The 24,565-nt window shown below is 32.9% G+C and overlaps 2 protein-coding genes across 2 annotated transcripts; both read left to right on the forward strand.

The window, feature by feature from the left end:
- Positions 1-1,049: 1,049 nt before the first annotated feature.
- Positions 1,050-12,123, forward strand: LOC113511133 (facilitated trehalose transporter Tret1-like). Its single transcript, XM_026894733.3, has 9 exons — positions 1,050-1,273; positions 3,229-3,338; positions 5,277-5,396; positions 6,635-6,790; positions 7,428-7,595; positions 8,142-8,274; positions 9,641-9,870; positions 10,249-10,443; positions 11,395-12,123. The coding sequence occupies exons 1-9, from the start codon at positions 1,207-1,209 to the stop codon at positions 11,677-11,679; spliced, it is 1,464 nt and encodes a 487-aa protein (XP_026750534.1). The 5' UTR covers positions 1,050-1,206; the 3' UTR covers positions 11,680-12,123.
- A 153-nt stretch (positions 12,124-12,276) lies between these two features.
- LOC113511266 (uncharacterized) lies at positions 12,277-21,489 on the forward strand. Its single transcript, XM_052892041.1, has 4 exons — positions 12,277-14,095; positions 18,797-18,877; positions 19,572-19,728; positions 21,258-21,489. Exons 1-4 carry the CDS (start codon positions 14,024-14,026, stop codon positions 21,419-21,421), a joined length of 474 nt encoding a protein of 157 aa, XP_052748001.1. The 5' UTR covers positions 12,277-14,023; the 3' UTR covers positions 21,422-21,489.
- The last annotated feature ends 3,076 nt before the right edge of the window (positions 21,490-24,565 follow it).

Genomic DNA, 24,565 nt, shown 5'->3' on the forward strand with positions numbered 1-24,565 from the left:
TAGCAAAGTAAATAATATATCAAACACAGTTATTAGATAAAAAACAAGAGAATAATATTTAATGTTCCTGTCTTGTCGCACGGACAACCAATACTTTTGAATGGGACCGTTCAGACACTGGGACAATGTGCTGAGGATTTCATTCTTTGTATTCCGAATGTGAGCCCAGAAATTTGCTACACGATTTCTTATTATAGCGAGTTTAAGCCTATCTACCTGTCAATATTTTTTTCATTACTACCTACAGCATATTTTTATCACACTTCAGAGAGACGATTTATTACTCATTACGCTACTATTGATTATGAGAAAAAATATTGTAAAACTTGATTAAATCATCTTATTTAACTAAAAATTGGATTTCAATAGAAGCTCCATTGTGTTATATTAAACAACAGTGTATTTTTACATATATACATAATATATTTTTCATGGAAATATTTTTAATTGAATTCATAAAATGAGAACGAGAAATATTTCGGTATAATTCTGTTTTTTTTTTTTTTATTTTAATTCAGTCTTCTTTTACGATATACGACCGTTATTATTTTTAGCTCCTTATAAATTTAATAATAACAATAATAATATTGTACCCATTGTTCTATCTTCCACCGGCATTATCCCAAAGACTCTAAGTAATAGCCTACAAACACTAAATATCCACACTAATCAAACATACCTACTACAAAAGGCCACTATCTTAAATACCTGCCATATTACCAGAAAATTCCTCACCTCGTCTACTATTACATCTTCCTAGTCTGAAACCTCTCCTACACTTGGTTAAGGCCCGTGTCGGTGAGTAAACCTTTGTCCATGTGAAGAAGAGAAAGAAAAACAAAAATAAGCAATAATAATATAAAATATTTACCAACAAATACTTTTTTTATGGAATCAAATGACAATCATGCCTATAATTAGGTGCGAGGCTTTATTTCTTATTTACAATTGATATTTATCTTAAGACAATGTATTAAACAATCACATGATCAAACAATGCTCGCATCAGTTACGTTTGTACATGCTCAATTTAATATCAATACAGTATCTGATATAGTTAAATAGTCGTAGACAGATTGCGGGGCGGCTACGTAGTATTTGTCTGGCGTACATTGTACACGATGTAAATATTAACAAGGGAATATCTATTTGTATACAAATAGTATAATAATTTTAACTTGTACAGTTGTTAAGTAAAAGTGTACAATGAAGAAGTACAACTTTTTCTTTAGTGAAGGTAGCAAGGTCAACCAACTGATATGTGTTGTTCTTAGTAAGTAAATATTTTTATACTTCTATATTACTATGTTGTAATTTATAACTAGATAGATAAATAATTTATTTGCATTACTTCAGTATAAAAAAGCGATAAGTAATAAAAAAAAAATAATTTAATTTAATTAAAATATTTTTACACCTTCGTTAGTATTATGTTGTAGTTTATAACTAGATAGATAAATAATTTATTTGCATTACTTCAGTATAAAAAAGCGATAAGTAATAAAAAAAAATTAATTAAATTAAATTAAAATATTTTTATACCTTCGTTAGTATTATGTTGTAGTTTATAACTAGATAGATAAATAATTTATTTGCATTACTTCAGTATAAAAAAGCGATAAGTAATAAAAAAAATGTAATTTAAATAAATTAAAATATTTTTATACATTCGTTAGTATTATGCCGTAGTTTATAAATAGATAGATAAATAACTTATTTGTGGTACTTCAGTATAAAAAAAGCTATAAATAATAAAATAATGTAATTTAATTAAATTAAAATATTTTTATACCTTTGTTAGTACTATGTTGTAGTTTATAAATGGATAGATAAATAACTTATTTGTGGTACTTCAGTATAAAAAAAGCTATAAATAATAAAAAAATGTAATTTAATTAAATTAAAATATTTTTATACCTTCGTTAGTATTATGCCATAGTTTATAAATAGATAGATAAATAACTTATTTGTGGTATTTCAGTATAAAAAAAAGCTATAAATAATAAAATAATGTAATTTAATTAAATTAAATTATAAAGAGAGAAAGAAAAAATATTTATTCAGTGGCACACATAGACATTACAGCAACTAACAGTAAAAATAAATTTCTAGTCATTAACAATTAAAGATTGTGTGAAAAAACTGACTTCAATTGTGACAAAATCAATTATATTGATTTAAAAACAAAACTACTTTATTGGCCTACATAAACATTATAGTAACTAACAGTAAAAACAAATTCTAGTCACTAATATGATTAAAGATTATGACCTACAAATAAAAAACTGACTTCAGTTGTGACAAAATCAATTATATTGATTTAAAAACTAAACTACTTTATTGGCCTACATAGACATTATAGTAACTAACAGTAAAAACAAATTCTAGTCACTAATATAATTAAAGATTATGACCCACAAATAAAAAAGTGACTTCAGTTGTGACAAAACCAATTATATTGATTTAAAAACTAAACTACTTTATTGGCCTACATAGACATTATAGTAACTAACAGTAAAAACAAATTCTAGTCACTAATATAATTAAAGATTATGACCCACAAATAAAAAAGTGACTTCAGTTGTGACAAAACCAATTATATTGATTTAAAAACTAAACTACTTTATTGGCAATCTATGGGTGAGACCTATGTTCATCAGTGGATAGATAACTGCTGATAAGATGATGATGATGATGATGAAAAAGTAATCATTTACTAATATGTTCTAAATATTAATATTACGATTATTGCTGTGTAGCTTGAATCAGTTTATATTTTTTTTATGGGTGATAATGGAATGGTATCCACTCCCCCGCTATCGGTACCGGCGGGGCAGTGAAGGATGATAGGTGAGGATGAAGCAGATCAGTTAGCCCATCGTGACGAATTCAACAAGAATTGTTTACGATGGTTCCCAGCGGGAACCATGTGGAGGTCGACCTAATAGAGCATATTGCTAGCAATGGGGCTGTCAAACTCCATTACTAACAATCCCTTTACCCCTTAATCAGTTTGTGTTGAAACATGTTCTACCTCCTACATTAATATACTTTACAATAATGTAATGTCGTACAGGAAGGTCAAGGATATGGCCTGGGATAGAGCTGGCTGGAAGAGGATGCATGAATTAGTTGCACCGACAAGAGGAAACTCTTAAATTAAAAGAGAGATTATTTAAAAAAGTATAAAAGTGCCCACTTTATTTACTATTTATTATTTATGTACAGTAAATATCCCGGTGTTTGCGTATGGCACTACCATAGGATGGATGTCGCCGATGAGTTTACTGCTGCAGTCGAAGGATTCACCCAGACAGCCTCCGTTGACTGATATTGAGGTATCAAAATCGTTTATACCAAAATCTTACTGAACTGTAGCAACGTTGTAATTATGTCTCATTTTTCGAAAATAATGTATATAAATAAAAAAAAAAATTAATACGTGATAATGGAATGGTATCCCCCCCGACTGCGTTATCGGTATATCTTGGCAGAACACCAGTGAAGGATGATAGATGAGGATCAATTCTGGTTAGTTTACCCATTATAATGAATTTGATAAGAATAAATCACGATGGTTTCCAAGGGGAACCACGTGGAGGTCGACCTGAGGGTATTATTAATGATAGGACTATTAGACCCGATTACTAAAAATTCTTTTCCTCCCAACAAAAACCAACTGCCAAATGTATGTAAGCGCATCACTTCAGAATACATGTATCTATTTGGTTAATCCTTTTTTTTTTTATACAACTTAGAATGGCAAACAAGCTGACGGCCCACCTGATGGAAAGTGGTAACCGTCGCCTATAGACATGAGCAGTACCATAGACATAACAGAGTATACTGTTTCGCCCATGATACCCCCCATGCGTTGCCATTCCCGAGGACTCAGGTGTTATTCCTCTGTACCCAGTAAATTCACGCCATATCCCACCCTTCAAACCGAAACACAGCCATGCAAACACAAAATCTTTTTTTAATTAATTAATTGAATAAAAAAAATTTGTAATTTGGACAAAGTTTGTGTGAAATCAGAATTTAGTAGGGTTATACGGCCGTATAACATTTTCTATACACTAGCATGCTATGAAATGAGAAAAATAGCAACTGATGGTGTATCTTTCGCCCTCTTTTTACTAATTATCTTTGCATAAGCAGAAAGGCGTCAACCATATGATTTTCAATTTAGTTTATCATTTCTTCTATGTAATTCATTGTTCTTAGCATAAATTCTCTTAAGAGCGTTCATAACTTTAGCTAACCAAAGTGTGGCAATGTCGCAATTATCTGTTAATTATCAAAAACAACTACACTAGCATGCTATGAAATGAGAAAAATAGCAACTGATGGTGTATCTTTCGCCCTCTTTTTACTAATTATCTTTGCATAAGCAGAAAGGCGTCAACCATATGATTTTCAATTTAGTTTATCATTTCTTCTATGTAATTCATTGTTCTTAGCATAAATTCTCTTAAGAGCGTTCATAACTTTAGCTAACCAAAGTGTGGCAATGTCGCAATTATCTGTTAATTATCAAAAACAACAATTTGCAATGTTCCCTAGTAATTGTTTAAAAAACTTCTCTGCTAGCAAACTAAAATGTTAATAACTGATTAACATTAATAACTGTGGAACAGGCTACCTGCTGACATACAGGATAGTTCTTCCATTACTTTCTTCAAGAAAAGAATGGAATCTTACCTTTTAACTAATAATGCATGCCAATATTATGCACTTATACATATATATAGTTATTTAATAATTTATTTATTTACAATTTATGTACGTTTTATTTACATTATTTTTACCTGTACCTTTCCTGCACTAGATTTTTTTTATACAACTTAGAATGGCAAACAAGCTGACGGCCCATCTTGATGGAAAGTGGTAACCGTCGCCTATAGACATGAGCAGTACCATAGACATAACAGAGTATACTGTTTCGCCCATGATACCCCCATGCGTTGCTATTCCTCAGGGCTTAGGTGTTATTCCTCTGTACCCAGTAAATTCACGCCATATCCCACCCTTCAAACCGAAACACAGCCATGCCAGCAAACATAACTGCTTCACGGTTGAAACACGAATGGGACAGAGGTACCCAAGCGATCGACTTTTGTACAATTAATTCTCTCTAACTGCACTGGGTTGGCTGGAACAGATCTCTTTTAGAGATAAGCCCTACCTTGCTAACAAGTTGTTAAACTAACCGCTGTATCTTTTGTTCAAGTGCAATAAAGAATATATATAGCATTTCTATTTTTATTTTTTAGATATCATGGATAGGATCTGTTCCGTATTTAGTCTGCATGATGACCGACTTTCTAATTGGATACATAGGGGACAAGATTGGACGAAAAGTAACAATGATTTTTGTGTCCGCCATGGCTGCTGTAAGTATATAATTATTTCAAAAGAGGAACAAAGTCTGTGACTTTATGTATAACTGGCGACCCGTACCGGCGTCGCACGGATGGACATTTTTAACATTTTCCTTCACTGCTCTGCTCTTATTGATCGTAGCGTGATAAAAAGTATACTATAACCTGCTCAGCAATATGAAGAACAATTGTACCAAGTTTCGTTAAAATCCGTCGAGTAGTTTTTGTTTCTATAACGAATATACAGACAGATAGACAAAAATTGTACTGATTGCATTTTTGGCATCAGTATCGATCACTAATCACCCCCTGTAAGTTATTTTGGAAATATATTTCATGTACAGAATTGAGCTCTCTACAGATTTATTATAAGTATAAATTATATAAGAATTATAACTCCGCCTGCGCTATCAGTTTACGCTGGTGGAGTATCAGCGCCGGAAGATACTAGGAAATGAAGATCTGCTGTCCATCACAGCTAATTTACCATGATAAAGAGAAGAATATGGTAGTAATATTACTGGGCACGTACACAGTATTCATGAGGTAATCGTCAGAAGTTACCTTCAGACCATGGTTCTCTAAGGGTAGACAGAGTGAATCGACTGCCAAAGTTTTTCTTATATATTGTGACTTGAAGTGAGATAAACGGACAGCTGGCCTTTATTTATTTATTTATATGCTTTTGTACATTCACTTATAGTATCGATATTAGGTTATAATAAAAATTTACACGGGCTGACTTAGCCATTAACGGGATTTCTTCTAATCAACCTTGAGAAACCGAAAGAAGTATCTATGGAGTTTATATAGTTTTTGTATTTTTTTTATGCAACCTGTTCTGACTGTTATCGTACACTACCCTACAATTGTATTTTTTTTTTATGGTTCCAATAAATACATTTTATTTTAAATACCTTCAATGGCAAACTAGCTGACGACCCACCTGATAGAAAGTGGTAACCGTCGCCTATAGACATGAGCAGTACCATGGACATAACAGAGTATACTGTTTTGCCCATAAAACCCCCTATGCGTTGCCATTCCTGAGGATTCAGGTGTTATTCCTCTGTACCCTGTAAATTCACTGACATATTCCATCCTTCAAACCGAAACACAGTCATGCAAATACAAGTGCCAAGTACCCAAGCAAACGACTTATGTATAAAGTCTCCTTCTGGTAAATAAGAATATAAGGATTTTACTTTGTACAGGGTTGCTGGACAGTAAAATAATTTTACTTTGTACAGGGTTGCTGGATAGTAAAACTGTCATCAACGGAATTTTGGGCATTCGTGCTCGCAAGGTGTATGGTTGGGTTTCCCATGGCCGGCGCTTACGTCACATGCCCGCTTTATACAAAGGAAATTAGTGAAGATAGCATTAGGGGATCGTTGGGATCTTTGGTAAGTTGTTTAGAATTGTATTTACTTGATCCTATGTACTACTACTTACTACTTGATGCTACCGTTTCTGCCTACCCTAATGGGAGACAGGCGTAACAGATACGTATGTATGTATGTATACTATATTATATTAATTGACCGAGGACAAACAAACAGAAGTATAACACTGTAAACTCATAAAGGTGTCATAATGTATTTTGTGATCGAAGCTGTTCATCTTAATAGGTAACTGAATTTAATTTTTTTTAATGGATGGTTAATGAAATAGTAACACCGCCTGCGCTATCGGTATACTATATACTACTATACGCTGGCGGGGCACCAGTTTTTTTTTTTATTGGTGAAAGTGGAATGGTAACCCCGCCAGCGCTAGCGGGATACGCTGACGGGGCACCCGTGAAGGGTGATCGATGAGAATGAAAATAGGCCATCATGATGAATCCATCAGGAATTAACCATGATAGTTTCCAGGGGGAACCGCGTGGAGGTCGAGCTGGTTCGGCATATTGCTAGCAATGGGATTCTTAGTCTCCATTACTAACAATCCCTTTCCCCCAATATTTAGATACTGTAACTACCAATATATAGATATTACTATATATTACTCACCCTTACTATAGTATATATTTTATAACAGGTAATCTTATTCCATACGACGGGAAATCTCTTCATTTACATCATCGGTGATGTATTCAGCTATACCACTGTCCTCTGGATTTGTCTGGCGTTGCCGACCATACATATTGTACTGTTCATGATGATGCCAGAATCACCTTCGTACTTGGTGAAAAGAGGAAAGATACAAGTGAGTGTTTTATTCATAATTAAACTGTAATAAATAAATTCTACTACCTGATAATATTACAACTATTAACTATTTAAGTATTCCCAATTATTTTTTCCTACATCTGGAATATAGCTTTGTATGGATGTGAGACGTGGACACTAATTCAGAAGGAAATGGATAAACTTAGAGTCTTTGAAATGTGGTGATGGAGAAGAATGGAGAAAATTAGCTGGAGGGATCGAATTAGTAATGAGGAGGTCCTGCTTAGGGTTGAGGAAAAGAGACAAATTATAAGAACTATTGAGATCAGAAGGGAAAAAATGTTAGGACTCTTGGTACGACACGACGAACTTATAAATATTATAATAGAAGGTAAGATAGAAGGAAGGAGGGGAAGAGGGAGACCAAGACATAATTAGAATAAGACAGATCAAGGAAGGAGTTGGCGTCGTGTCGTATCAAAAGGTGAAGAGACTCGCTGAAAATCGTAGTGAGTGGCAAAAGCTATGCCGGGACCATACTAAAATAAAGTATATTTTCTGAATATATTTGTTGTTTTTGTAGGAAGCAGAAAGAGTTCTAGCCTGGCTCCGATGTAGAGAAGAAGGAGATATTATAATAAAACAAGAACTAGAAAGAATTAGACAAGAACTGAAAAAAGATGAAGAAAGTAGTAAATTTGTACTTAAAGCTATATGTAAGTATCGTACTGATACAGAACTCTTAGTATTAGTAATAATATGTTATGTCAAACAAGCTGACGGCCCACCTGATGGAAAGTGGTAACTATCGACTATAGACATGAGCAGTACCATGGACATAATAATTCACAGTTTTTATGCCACGATGCGGAAAAGATGCGCATTCCTGATGCTCAAAGTACGTGCCAGCACCAACAGCATCCTGAGTATGATGGCAAGCAGGCTGGACTGTGTGTACGTTAATCACTGCTGCACAATTTCCAATGGAATTGTACAGCGGTGATTATTTGTATATAGTATACATATATGTATGTGTGTGTGTGTAAATTTACCTAACATTAGCTTTAAGAACATTGTTACCAATAAATAATATTTAACAATATTCTTCACGGCAAAAACACGAATAGAACAGAGGCACCCAAGCAAATGACTTTTTTCTAAATGATAACTTCGCCTGTGCACGGGGAAAAGGATTGTTAGCAATGGAGTTTGACAGCCCCATTGCTAGCAATATACCCTATTAGATCGACCTCCACGTGGTTCCCCCTGGAAACCATCAGGAACAATTCTTGTTGAATTCGTCACGATGGGCTAACTGACCTACTTCATCCTCATCTATCATCCTTCACTGGTGCCCCGCCGGTGTATACCGATAGCGCGGGTGGGGTTACCATTCTATTATCATCCATTTAAAAAAGCCTCGCCTGTGCTAACGGTATACGCTGGCGCATCATCAATGAGGGATAACAGATGAGAATGAAAAGGCAGGTCAATTAGCCCATCGTGATGAATACACCTAGAATTTAACACGATGGTTTCCAGAGGGTAGCACGTGGAGGTAAACCTGACAGGATATGTTGCTAGCAATGAAACTATTAGCCCGCATTATCAACAATCGTTAGCAGTCGGATTGGCTACCGCAGTTAGGCTTTGGTGATGTTTTAAGTAGGACGATGATGCTGCCCATATCATGATAATTATTTTAATTTGCAGTATACTATTTTTGTTTAATTTATCGCCATATTTTTTTTTTAATTTAGCTTCAAAATAGACAGCGGCAATTTGTCTGGTGGTTTTGATATCCGTCAATTAATTGCCACTATAGGTACATTGTTGATGCTTGGGTCATGAACAATTAAGATCATTCGCTCAATTGATTTGCATCGAGTTTTTGTGATGTACGCTTCAATAGCTGATCCTAACTAAAAAATAAAGAAAGAATTAATTCCCAGGAACATTCTATTTACACAGTGGCATAAGTGAAAAGACTAAGTATACCAATATAATTAAACCCAAAACAAAAACGCAATGTGTGTGTGTCGCAAAGTTAATTGTACTGATTGTATTATTTATTACTTCCAGTGACAGACAAAATACTATGTAGAACATTCCGCATAGTAATGGTAATCTGCCTTGGCAGAGAAATATGTGGAGCTGTACCAGTACTCAATTTTGCTGGGAATATATTTGCAATGGCATCTGAGGGGACAGGACTGGTTTTGACTCCAAATCAACAGGCGATGGTTTTGGGAGCAGTACAAGTTGCTGGATCTAGCTTTGCGTCGAGCATTGTGGAAAGATCTGGTAGAAAGGTATAAAGTAAAAAAAAAAAAATATCTACCTTATAAGATTAATTGTACTAGTTGTTTCTAAAGGTTTTACTGAACCTGAACTAGATGTTATCTTGGAAAAGTCCATATTACTTTTTACTTGATTAGAATTATTTTGTTTAATTCTACTACCATTAATATGCATGCGACTGCCAACACTCAAAGATTGAGTACTAAACTGCGAATTTTCATTAATAAATTTATATTATCATTAATTATTCGCAGATTGGGCGTCGAATGGTTAACACTAAGTTCCGAGCATCAATCTATTAATTTGCCAGAAGATGCCTCGTTTAGAAGTGAAACACGTGTCCCAAAATGTATACGGACTTATTTATTTCTATCTGTCTCTTTTTGCAGCCTCTTCTCTTCATAACATCACTGGTATCCGGTCTCAGTATGTGTACTCTGGCCTCGTGGTTCGTGGCTCGAAATTTTGGCCTTCTAGCACCAGCGTGGCTGCCAGTAGTGACGTTATGTGTTTGCATTTTCTGTGACGCGTCGGGCTTGCAACCAATATCTGTTATTCTTAATGGTGAAATGTTTTCGTTTAAGGTTAGTAGCGTAATTTTTGTATCTTCATGTTTTATACATAATACATTAATGCATTTAGAAATATTTGGTACCTATAATCTTATGTAATAGATGGGTGCATATTTATTTTAATTTATTCACCAGATCTTTAACGGGATAGACAGCAAGAGAGAACTAATTACTATAGTTGTCTATTTAATCTAAAGATAGTACAGGCACAAACTTCTATAAAATAAATATAACATTTATATTATTCATTTAGAAATATTGAATCCGAAACGAGAATATCCGCAAAAGAACTAAAGTAACTAACATAGCTCAAATAATAAGCAAGTTAAAGTGGCAACGGGTCGGTAAATTACCCAGAAAAACCGCCAACTGATGGGGGAGAAAGGTTCTTGAATTGCGATCTCGTACGACAAACTCAGTGTAGAAAGACCGCCCTATTAGATGGAGTGACGACGTCAAATGCATTGCAGAGAGTCAGTGGATGTAGGTGACTCAGGACTGTTCCTTAAGGTAGTCTATGGGGGAGCCCTATGTTTAGTAGTTCTATATTCTCTCTGATACGTGTCTATGATTAATTTATAGATAATATCATATGGTGGAAATTGCAACTATTGCATATTTTAGGTATATCGAGTGACAATAATCAAAAACATCGTCATCACATGTAACTATACATATAAATATACTATGTATAACTTTTATATAATTTTCAGAATAGAATAGAATAGAAACATTTATTGCCAGTAAACATACAATTACAATATAAAATATAAATAACATATACAAAAAGTGTCCCATACTAGGCAAAAAGAACCGGCTCAGCTGATGCTGTGAGTGTCCCAGCGCAATGTGAACAGCTGCACAGCGCTGGTTTTCAGCCAGTCCCTCTCTTAACAAAACATAACCAAAGTGCAAGGTACCACTGTAAATTTTAACAAGTAAGAAACTTATTTTCAATTACAGTATCGAGGCACCGTCATGGCGGCTACAATGGCTTCGGCATCAATCGTCGCTTTCCTCCAAATGTTATTCTTCAAACCGCTGGCCAATTCCATGGGTGTGCATGTGGCATTTTACTTTTTTGGAATCATATGTTTAATCGCTGCAGTTTATGTTATCCTAGTACTTCCAGAAACAAGAATGAGAAGTGTTCAAGAGATACAAAATAAATTGAAGACCAAAAAAGAGAAAGAAGAAGAAGAGGGAAGAGTATTAGAAGAGAAAGGCGTAACTAAAGAGATTTGTTGAAATGTACTAGCTTATTTTGATTTAGAGAAAATTTTATTATGAAAATTTATGAATTGATGTCACTTAATTATTTATTAACAGTTAGAGTACTTGTTTTTTATGTGAAAAAACATCAGTCTGTGCAACAAATAAATTTTTATAAAAAATATATATACAGAGGGAGACTTTGTACAAAAGTCGATTGCTTGGGTACCCCTGTCCCATTCGTGTTTCTACCGTGAAGCAGCTGTATTTGCGTGACCTCTAAAATTATCAATGTTTCTCTACTATATTATGCATGTCATTAACCTTCCTTTTGAATTACTCTTATTAAAAAAAAACGCATTAAAATCTGTTGCGTAGTTTTAAAGATCTAAGCATACATCGGGACAGACAGACAGAAAGCGACTTGTATGCTATGTATACGAAGTATGTTACTAAAAAATAAATATCAAATATACATAGCGACTGATTTTTTTATTTACATTTGAGATAACTTCATGTAATGACGCGATGAGAGTACAATGACACCTTGTATTATTTCATCATGACTTCGTACTATATCTTTCTTTATTATAACATACTACGTATTGAAAGATTGCCAATGAAATCACCAAAAAATCCAGGTAAGTGCATGTTTATCTTTGATGGTTACGTACCTAAATATTTTTTTAGCAATTTTGAATGGCAAACAAACAGTACCATGGACATAACAGAGTATACTGTTTTGCCCATGATACCCCCCATGTGTTGCCATTCCTGAGGACTCAGGTGTTATTCCTCTGTACCCAGTAAATTCACTGCCATATCCCAACCTTTAAACCGAAACACAGACATGCAAACACAACTGCTTCACGATTGAAACACGAATGCCACAGAGGTGCCCAAGCAAACGACTTTTGTACCGTCAGCTTATTTGCCATTCTAAGTTGCATAAAAAAAAAAACATTTAAAAATAACTGAAACTTTTTTTATTATTATTATTGAAAGGCATGCTTTTTACAGGTAGTAAAACCTGTGACACTGCGACCTTTCATGATCTTTTATCTTCTAAAACTCTGTTAAGAGACTCTGTTAAAAATAACCTTAAATCAACATTCACGTTTATTACTTATTTTTTATTACACTCATTACATTGAGAAGATAAATGTGAAGCTGCAGTTATAAAATAAATTATGTAAACATAATAAATATTATATAATAAATCTTGTTGTATGTAATTATATTTATACAATATAATTTAATACAATAATACAAATCCATCGTTGACATCAATTGACATATTTATACTAGAGAAACCTTGCAAACATAGTTCTATGTGTATTTATACACAGGTACAGGTATAAATATTTACAGATTATCCTTTTCTTATATTACTATGCATATGGTCTTGGCATAAAAAGGGATACCCCTTCTTTTCCCGTGGGTGTTTTAAGAGGCAATTAAAGGAACTTATTGGTCGAGGGATAGGCAACAAGTGTCCCTCTTAAATCATTACCAAAATTTACCTCTTAAAAATTACCAAAGGGAGACTTTGTAAAAAAGTCGATTGCTTGGGTACCTCTGTCCCATTCGTGTTTCAACCGTGAAGCAGCTGTGTTTGCATGGCTGTGTTTTGGTTTGAAGGGTGGGATATGGAGTGAATTTGATGGGGGTATCATGGGCGAAACAGTATACTCTGTTATGTCCATAGTACAGCTCATGTCTATAGGCGACTGTTACCATTTTCCATTATGTGGACCGTCAGCTTGTTTGCCATTCTAAGTTGTATAAAAAAAAATTAACTGCGGTTACTAACCTACCTGCCAAGTATAGCAACTACTGGCTAAATTCTACTCTATGGGGGAGGCCTATGTTCAGCAGTGATCATTTAAAGGCTGATGTGATGATGATGACAATCCATTTCTTATATTGTCATATGGTCCTGGGATAGAACAGAACACCCCTTCCTTTCCCGTAGGTGTTGAAGAGGTGATTAAGGGAGCTTAATAGCCGCGGAATAGACAACAGCGTCCCTCTTAAAACATCACCAAAGTTGAACTGCGATTCCCAACCTGTCTTTTATTTGTAACTTAGAATGGCAAACAAGCTGACGGGCCACCTGATGAAAAGAGGTAACCGTTGCCTATAGAAATGAGCAGTACCATGGACATAACAGAGTATACTGTTTCGACCACGATACCCCCCATGCGTAGCCATTCGTGAGGATTCAGGTGTAATTCCCCTGTACCCTGTAAATTCACAGCCAATTCTGCCAATGCCTCCTTATATTGGAAGTCTATATCCAGCAGTGGACAGTTAATGGATCATATTAATAATAATAAAATATATTTAACATTACAGGAAAGCAAACTGTAACAGCACAATGGTGTATGTTGCAACAAGGCAGCCCAACCTCGTAGGCAATTTTCCATTTATCGGGAACATGCCAAAAGCTGTAAGTTTTTGGAACTCAACGTTGTATGTCCGGCTGATATTTTTGCAAAGTCGCTTACCGTCATCTGGAAAACAATTGGAATATTTCAAAATTAACTACTTTTTTTTATACCACGACGGTGACAAACAAGCATATAGCCCCTCTAATGGTAAATAATCGCTGCAGCCTATGAATGTTTGCAAAAATAGGGATATTTTTGTGTTCATAGGCTACAGTGACCGTTTTGTCAGTTATCAAAATGGAAAACCTGATCGAAATAAATATACTCGTAGATATCTGACAAGTATAGGCGATATCTAAATAGACAATAATCTTTTTTTTACCATCAATGTAGAGAGGAATCCAATATATAGATATCGGAGCCATGCTGATATTATCCATGTTTGGTCTTTAGGAAAGGCAATTTATGAAGCTAATCATTGTATTCTATGATATGAGGTAAAGCTATCAGTTTGTTTGATATTTAAAGTTTTTATGCATACTAGAAATGTTACGTGCGCGTTGATGATCCTGCAAAAATCTTAGACCCTTAAGATCCTTTTTAAAGAACTTCATACTGTAGTCTCTAGAAAAACCTCATCAGAGAGCTCATTCCATAATCTGAGAATTCACAGAAGAAAATCTCCTTAAAATGATAATGTAGGCGATTACATAGGTTCTAGCGTATAGAAATGAATTCTCTGATTATGTGTAATGATAAAAGGTGACTATAGACATCATTAAGAATAATTCCTAAAAATACAATCAGTTATATAAGCAATAGAACACACAAAGAAAGGCAATCTCGCCTTAGTCTTAAGGACTCGATACCGCCTGTGAGCTAGGATTGGTTAATAATTCTCATAGCCCGTCTTTGAACTGAATTAAAGAGAATTATAATATATGAGGATAATTTAAGTTGTATTAAAAAAGGTACTTGACTGACCTGAAATTTTATATTTAAGCATCATAACGCATATAGCATTTGCTTTATTTACTAGCAGATAAAATTTTTCACATTTTGCGCATAAATGGCTTAGTAATATGAAAGTCTTGAAGAGCCAACCGAAGACAAGAATTTTTGGCATAATACCCACAAACTGAAATCAAAGAAACATATTATTTAACCTAAACTTCGGATACTTTTAGATTTAGGTTTTCTTATAAGTTTAATTTCAATCATTGAGCAAGTTGTAAAGAATAAGCTTTTACCCGCGAATTCGTCTTCGTATCTCCTAGCGTCATGTACTGACGCGAATAAAGTTGCGAGTAAAAGCAACTCGTTTATAAATAACAAAGAATAAATGCCAACCAATCCAGAAAGTGGTTAGTATCTAAAATTAAGAAGAGTACTTAGAATAAGACAAAACCACGCTTTGGAATTAATTTCCAGCTGTGAAATATTCCGAACAGATACGACATCGTTACTTTTAAAAAAAGAGGATATTTCTTCTAAAAAGGCCGGCTGCACACTTGCAATGCTTCTGGTGGTGCTTGATCTGGTATGGTGAACTGTATGCTCAAGAATTTTCGAAACTAAGCCTAATAAGGCAATGTACTAAAGTTTTAAAATTGAAACATTAGTATATCAGACTAAGAAAGCTAGTAAATTTGTAATTTTGTGACTTATGATCTCATTTAGAATTACTATACAGTACCTATTAGAAGTGTTAGAATCTTGCCGTGTTGTCCCGACATAGGATGGGCCATTCCTTCTTTTCTCGCGGCTGTCTTATTAGGCGGCTAATGAAACTTATTGGTCGAGAGATGGACAGCATTGTCCCTCTTAAAATATCTACTAAAGTCTAAATGCAGTTATCGATTCAAGCCAAGCGTGGCAACTACTAGCAAACCTCCTTTCATAGAACCCTATTTTCAGTAGTGGGCAGTTAATAGCTCATATAAGGATGTTCAGAAGTACCTGATTTTCCATTTATACTACTATCATTCAATTTAAATATTAAAATAAATCTAACAGTTATCAACTTACATCGTTTAATACTTCGTCTTTGAATACATCAATCATAACTTGTACGTATACCAACGTTAAAGCAACGATTTTCATTGTCTGGAAAAATATCTGCAAAACACATTTCCCAATTAGAATTAATAAATATAATATAAATATTTTTTTCTTATGCAACTTAGAATGGCAAACAAGCTGGCCTACCTGATGGAATGTGGTGACCGTCGTCTATAGACATGAACAGTAACATGGACATAACAGAGTATACTGTTTCGCCTATGACACTCCCCCCCCCCATGCGTTACCATTTCTGAGGACTAAGTTATTATTCCTCTGTACCCTGTAAATTCACAACCATATTTCATCTATAAACCGAAATATAGCCATGCGAACACAATTGCTTCACGGTGAGAACACGAATAGGACAGAGGTAGCCAAGCAAACGATTTTTGTCCCTTTGGTGTAGCTGCAGAAATATGCAAAATTCATAATATTGTCAATAATGTTGCAAGAACAAATGTCGGTTATAACGATATGTTAGCTTATTAATCTTTCTCTTATTAATATAATAATTATAATTCTACTGATAAAATAATAAAATTATGTCTAGATAATGTCTGTGCATAATAGATATTGAAGAAAAATGGATATAAAGAATCTAAATAAGAGAAATAGAGTCCAAGATAATAATTTTAATAAATTTTGTCTAAAATCTGTTATATTTTTCATTAATACACTTTTAATACACTTTTGATATTCACACGTGCGAAGTAGTCTTTTTATATTAAATAATAGTGATAAATCAATTTATATTATTAAATCACCAATTTTAGGTGTATTAACAGCAGTATAATATAAAACAATTACTGTTTAGTAAAAAGTAAAAATGAATTCAACTTACAGAGAATTGAAACATAGATTTGAATATATTGAAAGCATTCAAAAGGTTTAGGTAACTTTGATACATTTCAATCCAATGCAATGATATGTCCATATTTACATATTTGCTTTGATGTAAACAACATTTGACGTTATAGATCCACAAATGTATTTCATATCCCAACAGCTTCATTAGCCCAATAGAATATAGCAAGTTTGCATCAAAATATATTAGAGTGAATACACGTAAAGTTTGATATATATTCCACTTCGATCCAAAGTAAAAGTAATGTAATAAAATGAAAAAGAAGTACAATACAAACATTAGTGATGTATTTAGCCAATTTGATATAATAATGCTACGAAAACTCTTATCAGGTGTAAAACATATAGCATTATGAGCTTCTTGGATGTTCAAAACGAGTTTGACGTTATTTCTAGTTTGTATTATATTGGTACAGCAAACAATTAGTAGACCAAAGATGTTGACGATTGAAACAACAAATAAGAATAACTCAATTTCAGTATTCTCTATGAAGTTTCGATTAGATGGCTCACGTAATGCAATCAAATGTATGCCAAGAAAGAAACAAGTTCCAAATATCGACAGCATATGATTTAAATATCTGTTTTTAACAACAAAATCCTTTAAAATAATGAAACGTGAAAGGAAAAACATCGATTGTACTCTATTTAAAGAAATCAAAACCGCTTTAAATTCTTTACTAATCTTATTATGTTTGACTGTATATTTTTTTGGTCGTATTTTATTCATTTTATGATAGAATTCTTCGCGATTATTGAAACGTTAGTTGCCTTGTCCGTACCGAATAGAAAATAGTATAATAAGAGCTCAACACTCGATTTTAATGTTTTTTTCTTGACCTTGATTTAAAAATGTTATTTACAAATTAAATTTCATTAATGGATTTACATAGACACATTTATGCACATAAATGATTAATGGATTGGACTACAGCTAAGTAAATTACATTACATGTAGTTATTAATTTATCTAATCAATATAAAATCTAATTCATTAATCTTCTGTTTACACCATATTATGCTTTTACAGTTGTAAAGGCCAAAGTGGGAGTAATACAATCGTCATGGAAGACAACTTTTTATCAATGTTTAAATTAATCTACTATATTCATACATGTTTGTGTCAAAGGAAATATAACATTAGTGATAATCACGTCACTCCAATTACGATTAAAAATATAATACAGATACTTTTAGCAAATATCATGATAGCTATGTTGTTTTACTTAACAATAAAATTTGTATCCTTTGGTGAACTCGAATTATTAAGAATTATTTATTTCTTCACATACTTCCAGTACATATTCAACTTTGTGTGTGTCAGTGTATTGAATATTATAAAAAAGCATGAGAACATTAAGCTGATACAGAAGCTGCAAATAATTGACCAACATCTTCAAACCAAGGAACACACTGACGCATTAAAGAAACTGTCTTTAAGTTTTTGTTTAAGTATCTGTTTGTTTTATGTAAGCCTTGTATCGTTAAAGATAATTTTAGATCCATTTTGGAATTTAATAAGAGGAATATTTATAAGTACTACAGTGATATTCGACTTGGAATTAATATATGTGTTACTAATAGTGACATTCATAGCATACAAACTAGAGAGATGGAATCAAATAGCAAAACTTATGGTGGTACACGTCGATAATGAAGAAGTTATGGATGATTATGCTAAAAAAATGTTTTCAGTATTCGAAGAGATAATTGAAGCAATAAATTTGACAAAAAAGATATTCCAACCAATTGTAAATACGTGTATTTTATAACACATACGTAATGCCTAACTAAAACTGATATCCAGTATTAATTGTTTTTCTTTTTTTCAGATTCTAATTTATTTTGTAACAACATTTTTTCAATCTCTGCTTTATATAGAGATTCTTTTAATCTGGATTAATAGTCAAATGGTATTTTTTTTTTTATTAATTAACTTGATTAGAATTTAATAATCTCTAATATATAAAATTGCCGTGTGGTTCCGGCGTATCTTACTTTCCCGTGGGTGTCGTAAGAGGCGACTAAGGGACGGCGCGAGATGGGCAGCAACGCCCCTCTTAGAATATCTTAGAGATATTCTAAGAGCCTAATAATAAGCCTAACTGTGATTGCCAACCCGCCTACCAAGCGACTACAAGCAACTATCTAAGAAACTTACTAAAATCCCGTCCAAAAAAAAAAAAGTTTAAGTCGTACAAGTATTTGAGATATTGTATAAACCAGAGGGAGACGTTGTACAAAAGTCGATTGCTTGGATACCTCTGTCCCATTCGTGTTTCTACTGTGAAGCAGTTATGTTTGCATGGCTGTGTTTCGGTTTGAAGGGTGGGATATGGCGTGAATTTACTGGGTACAGAGGAATAACACCTGAGTCCTCAGGAATGGCAACGCATGGGGGTATCATAAGCGAGACAGTATACACTGTTATGTCCATGGTACTGCTCATGTCTATAGGCGACGGTTACCACTTTCCATCAGGTGGACCGTCAGCCTGTTTGCCATTCTAAGTTGTATAAAAAAAAAAGGAGACTGAAAATTTCAATAGTTTGTTTAAAGCATTTCCATTAGCAATAAGTAGCTTGATTACTCTATTTTTACTTTTAGATTGATATACAATTAATTTCATCACACACGGTCGGAGTACTTTTATGGACATTGAAGGGAATGATAATTGAATCAGCTTTGTGTGTATCATCGAATATGCTTTACCAAAGTATAACTGCTTGCCAGATATCTATGTGCTCTGGTGTTAGAAAATCCCGTAAGTAATCATTAAAAAAAAAAAACTAATAATTAATTTTAATCGGTTTTCTCTGCTTATACTGCAAGGGAGGTGATGTAAATTAATGAATGAATGAGTACACTTTATTTGCATTATACAATATAGGGAATAAATAGATAGATATTATAATAAAAATAAATTTTATTTATTTATGGCAATAAACAGTCATTTAAAAAATATTAATACAATGAGCATTACAGTTTTACAACAATAGACCTTATAGTGCCAATGACAGTTTTTTTTTTTTAAATATAAAGGTTTTATTCATGAAGTCCCATGGAAACATTTTTTTTTATACAACTTAGAATGGCAAACAAGCTGACGGGCCACCTGATGGAAAGTGGTAACCGTCGCCTATAGACATGAGCAGAAACATGCAAGAAATTTAATAACAAATCCAATACAATTAAATATAAAAATGCATTTGTAAGTTAATTTTAATTTACATGCAATCACTTCACAATAAGTCCTAAATAACATTTTAATTATGCACTAACAAGATTTGATAGCTGTTTATATATAGTTTTTTTACTATGTAGTTTATAACATTGCAATTTAATAATATCAGTGTAAGTAACCTCTTATTAGAGAAATCTCTTATTAGAGAAATCTCTTATTAGAGATAAGCTCGCCTTTGTACATTATGTTTATAATGAATTGTAATTAACAGTATGTTTTGTGTACAATAAAGAATAAAGAATAGCCTAAAATAGTTTTGCATTGAATATACTATTTTGATTTTTAAAATTTCTATGAGAATATTAAAATAGTCAGTGTTTAGTAAATTTGCTACTATATGCCCATTAAATCAAAACATAATATGTAAATGAGGCTTCTTGGTAACAGAAGCTGTAAAGGTTAATATTTGTATTGATAAATATCTGGATATCCCTTAATGATTACTTTAATAACAAATAAACTAACAGAACACTCAATAACCATCTTACATTTTTCTATCTCTCATCAACCTTTTACAAAACAACTCCAAGTGTTGCCATCTACCATAACAGAAGCAATAGATAAGTGTATAAATAATACAAGTCTGTAATGTATATACTAACTTTATTCATAATACATTACACATTATGTATAAATAAATGCATTTTCTACTGAATTTATCATGGGTAGTGCTCTGAGGAATTGTTCGTATTGCTACCTGCTGCTGATTTTCTTCACCATACAACCCGCTGCAAACTAAAGTCCCATCCCAACCATCTGGATGAGTGGCGGTTCTCCACTGTGCATTTTTTAAGGCACTCTCTTTCATGTATAACTACTCTTTGGCATCAACTTCTAGCAGCAGTATTTCCGAATCGATGTGATATCATAACCTTCAAGAAAAGAGCATATTCCTTTTTAAAAGGCCGGCAGCACACCTCCGATGACTTTTGTGTTACGGGTGATTATGGACGGTGGTCACTTACTATTAGATGAGCCGCATGCTCGTTTGCCTCCTGTGTATATTTAATATATTTCTAACTATAAAAAAATAAATTTCTACTTTCCAGAAACCGTACAACAATTCACAAAAAACATATTAAGGACTCGAAGGGTTAATTTCAGCAAAATCAGTGCATTCGGTATCTTCAATGTGGATGCAGCATTGCCACTACGCATGGGCGCATTGATAACTACATATACAATTGTATTGTTACAATTTGCTTTCTTATGAACAAACGTTCATACCTTTTTTATTTGCAGAATATAAATGTTGATAACAAATAGACATTTAAAAATCGTACCAATAATAAACGTGGGTTTCATTACGACAAGCTTCTACCTAATTTCTGATTGAATTCAATAGAAACTGTAACGAAGGGGCATCTTTATCAAATCAAGCTTCTATATATATTACAGAGGTAGTTTATACCAGCAATTCCTAAAGTTGTTTCTACCGTGAAGCAGTTATGTTTGCATGACTGTGTTTCGGTTTGAATGGTGGGCATATGGCAGTGTATTTATAGGTTATAGAGAAATAACATCTGAGTCCTCAAGAATAGCAACGAATGGGGGGTATCATTGGCAAAACAGTAAACTCTGCTATGTCAATAGTACTGCTCATGTCCATAGGCGACGGTTATCACTTTCCATCAGGTGGGCCGTCACTTTGTTTGCAATTTTCTCTCTTTTCATTTAAGAATTTCCACTTGTCGGTGCAACTAATACATGCATCTTCTTCCAGTCAGTTCTATCCCAAGCCATATCCTTGACCTCCCCATACGATATGACACCTAGTATTTCTTTTATATGTTCCGTGTAGTTATTCCTTGGTCTTCTTCTTTCTTTTTTGCCCTTTATTTTTCCTTCTAATCTGCTCTTTAAAAAATCTTTATGTCATTTAAGATAGGCCAGCATTTTTTGGTGTGTTGTGGCGGCACCAACCCTCTTGGATCTACTTGGAAAGTGAAACGGTGCCACTGTGTCGACGCAGGTGATTTTAAATTAAATTTCTTTCAACGAATATTAATTAAATAGGAAGTCGTTAAGGTAATAAATTTTATTTATCTTTAAATCGATAGATCTAATGGTGTCGTGGTCTTACAAGTGTATCACAAAACATTTTTGGTCTCTTCGGATAGATGAACTACGATCATTGTTTTAGAGAGCAATAATAAAGAATTTATTACTGACAACATACATTATATAATTCAACATTATATAACTTTATAAATATGACATTTATTTGTGACTATTTTAATAATATTATGATCAAAATGTTTGAGAATCAAGAACATAATGCAGCTTATTATCAGAGGAAACATAATACTGAAGTGCTTCTTGACAACATTTTGGACGAAGACTTCCAAAAGATGTTACAACCGTTGAATTTCTTACAAAACTTATGTTTCTACTTTAAATATCATATCCAGGATAATTTCATAACTGCTAATGGGAAACAAAATAATTATATCTCCATTATATCTTTAGAATGGCAAACAAGCTGTCAAATTAGATTAAAGAAATTCATTTATAATGGAACGATATGAGTAAAAACAACTCAAGTGAAGAATGCTTGAATACAGTTTCAGAATCCTAAGTTTAGAAGCTAGGCTAAAACTCTATCATTTGTCTGGAGCATTTAAAAATGATCTTCACTTGTTTCATGCATTAAAAGCCCGTAAATTCGACGTCCAGTAAACTTTTTTTTACAACGCATAGCTCAAATATTATGATTTCATTTGTTTCATGCATTAAAGGCCCGTAAAGTCGACGTCCAGTAAACTTTTTTTTACAACACATAGCTCAAACATTATGATTATGATCAGAGGCATTGCAAACGTGCTGCTGGCCTTTTACTACGTAAGAGAATATTTCTAAAATAATATATTATATTTCTAAAATAAGAGACTTAAAAATCCTTGGCATCGATGATAAACCCTCGTATGACATATAGTATTTTTATTTATTTATTTAACTCTTTATTGCACCATAAATAAAAATATACAATGACAAGTGAATAATTCAAGTGAAATACAGTAACATAAATACAGATTGAAATATACACATAAAGGTACAAAAGGCAGTCTTATCGCTAGGAGTATCTCTTACAGACAACCTTTGGTTAAAGGAGAACAGATAGAAAAGGACAGGTGACGCAAGAGTGAAATAATAATTTTTCGTGCATAAAATACAAAAACATGTAATGCACAAAAATATCAAATATATATAATTTCATTATAAACATACACATATAAATACATACATAGCACACACAAGGAAATATAACAAATCTAGTCCAAAAATTACAAATGAATGGAAAAGAGTAGTAGTAATAGCTATAAGTTCAATAAAAGTAATAAAAAAAGTGAATTAATTACATTTAAAATGAAGTATTGTAAAATATAAAAAAATATACTGTAACATATTTTGAAAGAGTTTGCGTCAATGGGTTGCGAATAGAAAGATATGGAAATTGTCGCATAAGACAGCAAACTATGGAAGTTAAAATACGTCAGAGGAATACTACCACTGCTTAATGTTTTGCTATGATAACGACAGTGTCGTACATAGATGCTATTTATTTATATATTTAATAAGGTTCACATACAACTTTTACATTTTACATGCAACTAACATGCATTACTGCATACTAGATGGCATTGTAATCATTTTAAAACTCGATAGTAAAATAATAATTCTTATTAATTATCGCCTGTAAAGGTTTTTTTTTATTTCATACATGGTATATCATCTCCTGAGTTATACAGTTTTATACGACCACCATTTATTAAAAATATTTTCTGTAATTTAAATAATCTGCAAAAGAAGGATTTTTTAAATTCGTCAGATTTTTTTGTGACCATTTTTCATTGCCAATTCTACTAATTTTCTTAAATGTTTTTATAATTGATTGATATTAGTACTATTTTAGTTTTCTGACCATTAAATAAAACATGAAAATGGAATAAATGATTGAATTGAATTGATATAATTAAGTATCAGAGTCAGTTCCGAATCAGATGATTTAAATCTCACATAAAACACATTCTTTGCAAGAAGACTTACCATAATATAGACTAGAAGAGTTTTTTAATGATATATATATATATATATATATATATATATATATATATATATATATATATATATATATATATATATATACTTTGTACAAAAGTCGATTGTGTACCTCTGTCCCACTCGTGTTTCAACCGTGAAGCAGTTGTGTTTGCATGGCTGTGTTTCGGTTTGAAGGGTGGGATATGGCGTGAATTTACTGGGTACAGAGGAATAACACCTGAGTCCTCAGGAATGGCAACGCATGGGGAGTACCATTGGCGAAACAGTATACTCTGTTATGTTCATGGTACTGCTC

The sequence above is a fragment of the Galleria mellonella genome, unplaced genomic scaffold, assembly GCF_026898425.1.
Source record: "Galleria mellonella isolate WM207_F2 unplaced genomic scaffold, CSIRO_AGI_GalMel_v1 utg109, whole genome shotgun sequence".
Taxonomy (NCBI): domain Eukaryota; kingdom Metazoa; phylum Arthropoda; class Insecta; order Lepidoptera; family Pyralidae; genus Galleria; species Galleria mellonella.